Genomic DNA, 9,334 nt, shown 5'->3' with positions numbered 1-9,334 from the left:
ACAGAAATCGATTTAAAGAGCCCTTTATATCGATATAAAGGGCGTTGTAGTGTGGACGGGTACAGCGTTAAATCGATTTAACGCTCTTTAAATCGATTTAAACGCGTAGTGTAGACCAGGCCTGTGTGTCCTTTGAAAGACTTCCCACAATAGCACTAGTAGCCATGTTTATCTGAAACAAATCCCCATCTTCGTTTACTTGCTGCATGTACCAGCCTCATGTTGCCAAACTAACAGTACCTACCGGGTTTCATTTGTAAGGCTCCGCAAAGTGGATCTATGCTCCTTTTTGACAACAGGAGGGTCTAAAGTTGCACAAGTAATTATTAACCAGCTAGCATGAGCTCTTCATCCTCGCATTTTAACATTCAAGTCAAAAAAGCATGTTTAGAAAACCCCAAACTTCTCACTAGAGTTATTGCTAAAATGTCAAAGCTGACAAACTTGTTAGCTGGAAAATTTGGTAGAGTACACAAATATGCAAATTTTATATACTGTCAAACTGTATATTTATAATGGTACTGTTCATGTTCTTGTAATTATATTTTGTTCAACTAGATACAATTGTTACTCATGTATCAACAAGTAATCAGAATGACATGATTTTAAAGTCTAATATCTGGTGGGAGTCTGTCAGGGCTGAAACCATTGCTTCATACTGTTGTAAAATATTAGTGCTATCTGTGATTATTCAAACTTAGAATTGTAAAAGTGTTGCAGTCATGTTGGAGTCGATGAGATTTTTTTTGTACTGTTCCTAAGGTTAAATTAATCAAATTCTGGAAGATGGCCAGAATAATTTCCATTCTCTGGATGCATCAGTGATGCCACAATTTTTTGTTAGGCTTGTAAAGCTCTGTTCCTCTGAAACAGCTCGCAAGACAGACATACAATTTATAGAAAGAAGTATACCAAAGAGGCATTTGATTTGGTTTTCAAACCATCAGCTAAGCAAATATATGTAGGAAGAACAATCAGTCAGAGAGAGTTGGACCTAAATAGCCACTAGAGACCCCCGACAAATTATGGTACCTGCATATAAATGCAATGTAAATAAACTATCCTGAAATGTCCTACTTGGCTTGCTTGTCGAAGTAGTAGTCATCCTATTCCTGAACATTAAACAAGGTTATCCCAATGTGACTGCTATTTTATGTAAAGATCACTTTCCTCGTATCAGTGTTGGTGTGAGATAAATAAGGATAGTTTGGGAAACCTTGATTTCTACTACTTAACATGTTTAGGAAGTTTCCATTACTGGTAATGCCATTTCAAATCCTGCAAGCCGAGAGGCAGAGGAACCCAGGAAACGAGCATCTCAGCACTTTAGACATATATTTTAAACTTCCTTTCTGGAGGTAGAATATTGATAAATGTAAATATGTTGCTTTGGAAAACCTATCCAGTAATTTAGTGAACTGGACTCGATGGGAGTAGTAGGTTGTTAAGTACTGGATAAAAAAGGAAATGATGAAAGTTAATAAGACTGGGACTTTTCAGCTCGGAAAAGAGACGACATGATTGAGGTCTATAAAATCATGACCGGTGTGGAGAAAGTAGATAAGGAAGTGTTGTTTACTCCTTCTCATAACACAAGGACAGCCAATGAAATTAATAGGCAGCAGGTTGAAAACAAACAAAAGGAAGTATTTTTTCACACAACACACAGTCTGTGGAATTCTTTGCCAGACAATGTTGTGAAGGCCAAGACCAGAACAGGGTTTAAAAAGAACTAAGTTAGTTCATGGATGATAGGTCTATCAATGGCCATATATGTTTGCCAGAAGCTGGGAACAAATGGGCGACAGGGGATGGATCACTTGATGATTATCTGTTCTGTTCATTCCCTCTTGGGCACCTGGCATTGTCCACTGTTGGAAGACAGGATACTAGATGGCTAGATGGACTTTTGGTCTGACCCAGTATGGCTGTTCTTGCATTGAAGACTAGTGAGGTTTCTCTGAGTACAAGTCACCTCTTAAAATGAAGAGGAGATAGGTTTAACAGGGCAGCAGTTCTTAACCAGGAGTCCAGGGCCCCCTGAGGGTTGCAAGCAGGTTTCAGGGGATCCGCCAAGCAGGGCCGGCATTAGACTCACTTGGGCCCAGGACAAAAAGCTTGAGCCCCGCCACTTGGGGCTGAAGCCATAGCCTGAGCAACGTAGCTTTGTGGAGCCCCCGTGGCATGAGGCCCTGGGTAATTGCCCTGCTTGCTACTGGCTAATGCTGGCCCTGGCTTTTATACGCACAAATACCATTGTTGTGGCACAGGTGCGGTATGGAGTTTTTGTAGCATATTAGGGGTGGGAGGTTCAGAAAAAAAGATTGAGAACTCCTGTGATAGGGGAGGCAGGGAAAATCCAGCGTGTGCAAAATATAGTCACAAACACGTCTTGGGTACAAATGAATTTTGGTGGTAAGGAAAGTAGAAGTCGGGCGCATTGTGTTAATTCACGCCGCTCTAGTGCTGGTCATTTGAGAATCCGAACCCCACTTCCAAGGGAGAGGGATATATTGAGCTCATTATGTAGAAACTGAGGCAGAGGGAAGTTAGAGAACTTGCCCAAGTAATGATTTGAATCAGTGTCAGAGTTGGGAGCTCCTAACGTCCATTTTCCTGTGCTAAAAGCAGTCAGTGCCTCTCTAAACGTAGTGACAACCCCCCGAGTAGTGTAACAGAATATCTCATTCTTAACTAATTCAATCTCTTGTTTGTCTTCATCCAAGAAAACAAACCCTTTTCTTCTCCTCCACTCCCATTCCCCCACCCCAGTTGGGCTAGGCAGATCTTCAATACTAAAGTGGTTTATCATGCGACACCTTGCCATGGAAACGTTTCCTTCTCACATTGGTTTTAATTGTTGCTTTGATATATGCGGTGTGTACAGAAGGGCATTAAGTAGGAGTGGATGTGCATGGCAAATGCAAGGTCTCATTTATATATTCAGCACGAAATCCTGGCTTTATCAAAACCAATGGGGTAAACTCTCAATTGATTTCAATGGGGCTGTAGCATGATGGCTAAACTTTTATCACTTTCCTCTTCCTGGGGATTCACATCAGCCTCAGGATTTACCCGTGCAAAGCCAAATGGTGCAGATTTGTGTTGGTTGCTATGTTCTATAGGATACACAGCCTTTGTTCAGTGCACTCATAGCAAGGCTGGAGGCGTGGGATGTTGTATAAGATCTCAGCACAGCAATTTAGCCACATGAGTTTAATTGCAATTAATGTTTGTAGAAGTTGCATCTGAAAAGCCCTCAGCCTCACTCACTTTACCCTGATGCTGATAATTTTAGACATGTCAAATATTAGGATGGGATTTTGAAAGGGATCTAGGGGAATTAAGCACCCAAATGCCATTGATATTGATTTAGCACCCAACTCCCTTAGGCTTTCTTGAGAAGCCTTACCTCTGTGTCAGGAACCAGGAATGTCTAGTGGAAAACATTATTGCAAGCAAAGGGAGTGATTAAATTATTCCAGCCCTTGTACTTTCTGCACCCATTTTGTGCTGTGGAGCATAAAGCAAAAAGCCTTGTCACCAAATTAGAATCCAGGCTTGTGCATGATGAATTATAATCAAAATACTGTTACATAAGTGACACTAACCTTTAAGATAAAAAGGAGAGAGAAGTGGTAGAATCTCATGGGATACCAAAATGCATACTCAGTGGTGGTTTGCTGTAATTAAAAAGCAAAGTCACAGTTCACAAGTGAAAAGAATATTTTGAAAACCGGTTAATAGTGTGTTCAGAGTTTAGAAAGAAATTATAGTAGCTAAGCCTGCCCATAAATTTTGGTATCCTGTCTTGTTAATTCTGGAGAGAGAGGACTAATTTGAATGTTCTCCTTTGTTAATTTACTCAGGTTTTGTTCCAAGAAAGACATTTGAAGCAGAAGCATCTTTTCCCACAGAACTGTTAATGCTGGGGAATATAACCAGTGAGGAACACACAGAAATTATATTAGTTATGGACAGAACAGCTTTCTAATGCCTCTTCCTAAATGAACATCTTTGGGACGTTCCAGTCTATTAGAATGGAACACCAAGTAGCTGGTTTTAAGATAATAAGCAAAACTGAATATTAATGTAAAACTTTATCCTCTAAGTCAAATGTTGCCTATTTCTCTCCACCAAATCATTTGCAAAATACTCTATAAAGATGGAAAAACAAATGATGCCGGTGGGAACATTGGATTTACAGGCACATGTATCTGAGTGCTTTGGACATGGAAAGGCCTACCGCAGGGATAGTCAATAGGTAGACCGGAGCCCAGATCTGCACTGCCAGATGCTTTTGAACAGACCACTAAAATCTTTGTATTTACTTATTATTATCAAGTATTTACTTATTATTATCAAGTTGTTTGTTGTATTTTTTCTAGAGCTTGACTGTACCAAGAAATTTGGACTTGGACAAAAAATAGATTACCCCGGCCTACAGACATAGGGTAGTATTGAGGTAGAGCTCTTCTTTGAGCATCCGTGACATGGTGCATGGGTCATGTAGACACAACAATAATTGGCTAACTACGTACACAGCACCAACGGAAGTCGAATTCACAACAGTTGCCTTCAGCTTGTGAGAACGGGAAGCCCACCTAGTAAAGATACTTTTTAGATCAGCTACAACATCACTGGTTCATTCACCTGCACGTCCACCAGTGTTATATACGCCATCAAGTGCCAGCAATGCCCCTCTGCTATGTACATCAGCCAAACTGGACAGTCTCTGCATAAAAGGATAAATGGACACAAGTCAGATATTAGGAATGGCAATATACAAAAACCTGTAGGAGAACACTTCAACCTTCCTGGCCACACAGTAGCAGGTGTAAAGGTAGCCATCTTACAGCAAAAAACTTCAGGACCAGACTTTAAAGAGAAACTGCTGAGCTTCAGTTCATTTGCAAATTTGACACCATCAGATCAGGATTAAACAAAGACTGTGAATGGCTTGCCAACTACAGAACCAGTTTCTCCTCCCTTGGTGTTCACACCTCAACTGCTAGAAGAGGGTCTCACCCTCTCTGATTGAACTAACCTCGATATCTCCAGATTGATTCTTGTCTGCATATTTATACCTGCCTTTGGAAACTTCCATTACATGCGTCTGACGAAGTGGGTATTCACCCATGAAAGCTTATGCTCCAATACATCTGTTAGTCTTTAAGGTGCCACGGGACTCATTATTGCTTTTTGAGATTATATAGTATTTCCAAAGGAAGGCAACAAAGCACTTGACAACTGTAGTGAATAAAGACTTTCAAGCACCCCTGAGAGATGAGTATTATCCCCATCTTACACATGGGGAAATTGTGTCCCAGAATAATGTCTTTCCCCGTACAGGATGCTGGTGGCAAATCTGGGAGTAGAACCCAGGTCTCTTTGATTTTGAGACCTGTGTTTTAGCCACACGGCCATTCCTCTTTCTCTGCAGCAACAGAGTGAGCATGTGTGAAGTATTTCAGCCAGCAGAGGTTAGATTTTCATTCATTGCAAACATCTCTGCACTGCTGGGGGATTCATTCTCTGTGCATCAAAAAAGAACTCAAACTAGACTTTGTCTGTGGAGAATTCTTGCACTGATTTAACTAAATCAGTAGAAAAGCTAATTTACTTAAATTGTTGCAGCCATCACATGTGGAAGTAATTATGTCAGGCTAAAGATATTTATACTGGCATAGATGTTTAAATTTACCAAGACTAGTTATATCAGAATAAAGGTGTTTATACCAGCACAGCTGCATCCACACTAGAGAACTAAATCTGCTTTTCTATCAGTTTTTTTTAGGTAGGTACAGAAACTATGTATAGACAAAGCGTGAGACTTTATCGGTTCTGAGCATTGGAATTCTTGCAGCGTAGGCCCCTGCTAATGTTAATTTCCTTTGTCTCCACAGTGGGAGCGCCTCTGGTTCCTAATCCTCACCTTCACTTTCTTCCTGACACTGGTCTGGTTTTATTTCTGGTGGGAAGTTCACAATGACTACAATGAAATCAACTGGTAAGTAGAGCGTTTCTGTTGGGGGCAACACATGCATATTTGTATGTTCTTGAAGTGAACCAGGTCTCTAGTGTGTGTTGGGGTTTTTTGTTTTTGTTAAGGAACTGCTTATAACATTCTGATACGTTTGGGTTCCTTTGGAATCAGTAACTAGTAAATGGGTGGTGGGGTCTGTATTAAGTGAGACTATCTCCTGGCTGTCTACATCAGTGGTTCTCAAATGTATTTGATCAGACCCCACTTCCTGGGCAGCAAGTTTAAAACAAATTAAAGGAAGTTTTTCTTTATATAGCGCACAGTCAACATGTGGAACTCCTTGCCTGAGGAGGCTGTGAAGGCTAGGACTATAACAGGGTTTAAAGGAGAACTGGATAAATTCATGGAGGTTAAGTCCGTTAAAGGCTGTTAGCCAGGATGGGTAAAGAATGGTGTCCTTAGCCTCTGTTTGTCAGCGGATGGAGGTGGATGGCAGGAGAGAGATCACTTGATCATTTCCTGTTAGGTTTATTCCCTCTGGGGCACCTGGCGTTGGCCACTGTCGGCAAACAGGATACTGGGCTGGATGGACCTTTGGTCTGACCCAGTACAGCCTTTCTGATGTTCTTTGTTTCTGTTGTAGTTTATGTCATCCCTCCCCGCCACACAAGTACATATGCCAATTAAAAAAATAACCAACACGCAACCCTCACTAGGTACTAAAAACTGATGGAAACAGAGCCAACGACCCATTGTCATAAGAGAAAAAACAAAACTGCAGTGGTGATCGATGCTTACAATTAAATGTGCACACCTCATGGCAAACGGATTCACTTACAGATGGCAACGATTTTGTATAATGCTGTGCAAATATAACCAAAATCAATGAAAATGCACAGTGCCATCTGAGCACCTGCTGTGTCTGGAGGAATCAGCAGTGCTAGTTATTCGTTGCTGTGGGTAAAATATGCACAGTCAGGTGTTTTTCTCACCCCCCACCCCTACATTCTCCACCCTGCTTTCAGGGGGGCCCGCCTCCCAATTTGAGAACCTCTGGTCTACATTGGTAAATGTATTGAGATATATTTGGATTTATATTATTTAGCCACTACACGTGGGCTGTGCAGCATTCCAGATTGGGTATGCTCCATGGTAAACATGGAGAAAATAGGTGGAATTCAAGTTGTTGAAGCGAGTTTGTGTCTCTAGTTAGTAATTTTATTTAACAAATGCCTGTTGTATAAGAAGGTATTGTAATGTCATATCCTGTCGATCCTTGTCAATTGTTTGCTTCCGTAAGACTGTCAGACCCCAGACTGAATCTACGTTGGCTATTCTAGTTGTAGTGGTGATATGTTTTTTATTCTAGTTTTGGCTTTTGTTTTTTCAAATTGATCCTCCCAAATGTGAAAAATTCAAACCGAACCAAAAAAGGAGTGGGACTAGGTTCAAACTCCTTTCCTCACTGTAAAGGCTAAAGGAGGCAACCAAACAAAAATACTTACCCTGATTCATTGTCAGTATTTGACCCCTAGCTGAAAACCTTCCCCACAGGCTGCCTCTTCCCCCAAGACTCCACCCTCATTCACATGCCTTCCCTCTCCCTTCCCCCGCAATCGCTTGCTGCTCTCCCCTTCCCCATCCTGGGTCGGGAGGGACTTGCCTCGGAGCAGGACTGGGAGCTGCAGCTGCCCAATGCAGGTAGGAGGTGGCCTCAGCTGAGCCCCCTCACCTGTAGTGATCCGACTTTGGGTGTCCGGTCAGGAGCAGTGTCTGGATACTGTCAGGTCCCCTTTACAAACATCTTCTGGCCAAAAACCGGGCACCTGGCCACACTATATCTAACCTATTCTTTCTGCTCTGGGGAAGTTTTAAGATCCTGTCTGTCAAAAGCCTGACGTAGGGCTAACTATGGAGCCACTATCAGTGCGTTCACAATACTTACCTGCCTGTCACTCCTATTTCCCTATTGTTCTGATGTAGTGCATTGTTCTGAGTGCTCCATTCTGATAGGTACAATCAGAGAAAGTCAGTGCACGTGTATATTAAATACGCGCACGATTCTTAAAAACCTATTTAGTGGATTTGCTTGCTCTGTCTTATTACCGAAGGTGCTGGATCCTGATGATTTCTCTTTGGGAGAAAAGAGATACAGCAATACTTCCTTTATTAAGAAAAATATTTCTTTCAATACACCTTATTTTGTATTTTTATAATATATATATTACACACAGTAATAAACTATGTTAAAAGAATGAAGCTAATTCACCCCCCACAACCGCTGTGCCATCTGTATTATGGTACAGTCTTTAACTACATGGCCTCGCAGTATTTTTTCCACAGGGCCCCTCCTTCATCCAGTGCACAGAATGGACGGTGCTCAATTTAATGGGCAGCTGTGCAATACTTTGTTTTATCCTCCATTGTTAAATGTGTGGCCCCAGGCCTTGTTTACTGCACATTATTCAACCCCTGCTCTGAAGACAAAATTAGAAAATCCCAGGAGGAAATTACTGTGGTGCTCATCATTTATAGTATCCGAATGCTTCACAAATATGGGGAGCTGAGTTACAGTGAGACTAAGGCCAAAAGTATCCATTAATTTTGGGTGCCCAATTTGAGATACGTAGGACCTGATTCTTCAGAGTACTTAGCATTATATAGCGCGAACTATGTTCAAGTACGGTTTTCAGAGACTTGAGCAGCAGCAGCTCTGAGTTCTCAGCACTTCCGCACATCGGATGCCAGGGTCTCAAGCCAGGCACCCAAAAAGTGAACCGCTTCCAAGTAGTGACCACTGGGGAAAGATAGGTTGCAGTGACTTACCCAGCGTCACACGGGAATGCTTTGGTAGAGGCAGGGGTAGGATCCAGTTCTCCAGGAACACATTGAACTGCATTAACCATGAAAGCATCCTTCAAGTTTATCATCGGATCTCAGGTGTTCCTTCCCAGCCAACTTTCTCCTATTCCCCTCCCCAGTTCCCTCACCAGCTCCCAGTCTCTCCCCTTCATTCATGGCTCCTGTTCCCATCTCCCTTCTCCAACCCCCACTCAGTTTCTTTCCCTTTTCCAGACCTCAGTTTCGGTAGGTTCCTTGTCCCAGCCTAGTCCTTTCCCCTCTTTCTAGTCTGCATGTTGTCCCCTCTATATTCAGATTGGATGGCTTCCTTCTCCAGGCAGCCAGGGCATTGAGAGCGCAGGAGAGAGCTGCTCGTTGCTTTTAGTTCCTGTGCCTGGCCCCACGCTGGCCTGGGCAGCCATTACAGTAAAAGTTCTTCCGAGTCCCTGTAGACCTGGACAGGAGTCTGCTCCGTTGCTCTGTGGGGATGGCACCTGCACAGTCAGG

General features: G+C 42.3%; 1 protein-coding gene across 3 annotated transcripts in view; it reads left to right on the top strand.

Moving 5' to 3' along the window:
• Positions 1-9,334, top strand: part of GDPD5 (glycerophosphodiester phosphodiesterase domain containing 5) — a 358,488-nt gene that overhangs the window by 241,389 nt on the left and 107,765 nt on the right. For 2 of the 3 annotated variants that reach the window (XM_032796412.2, XM_075061812.1), the window contains one exon: positions 5,907-6,010. In XM_032796412.2, the coding sequence (XP_032652303.1) occupies positions 5,907-6,010 (104 nt within the window). Of the gene's footprint in view, positions 1-5,906; positions 6,011-9,334 lie in introns of those variants that run through there. The other variant, XM_075061813.1, reaches the window with a different exon arrangement.

This window comes from Chelonoidis abingdonii, chromosome 1, assembly GCF_003597395.2.
Source record: "Chelonoidis abingdonii isolate Lonesome George chromosome 1, CheloAbing_2.0, whole genome shotgun sequence".
In the NCBI taxonomy this organism is placed as follows: Eukaryota; Metazoa; Chordata; order Testudines; family Testudinidae; genus Chelonoidis; species Chelonoidis abingdonii.
The sequence above is the reverse complement of the archived record's forward strand: the minus strand, read 5'-3'. Positions and strand labels throughout refer to the sequence as shown.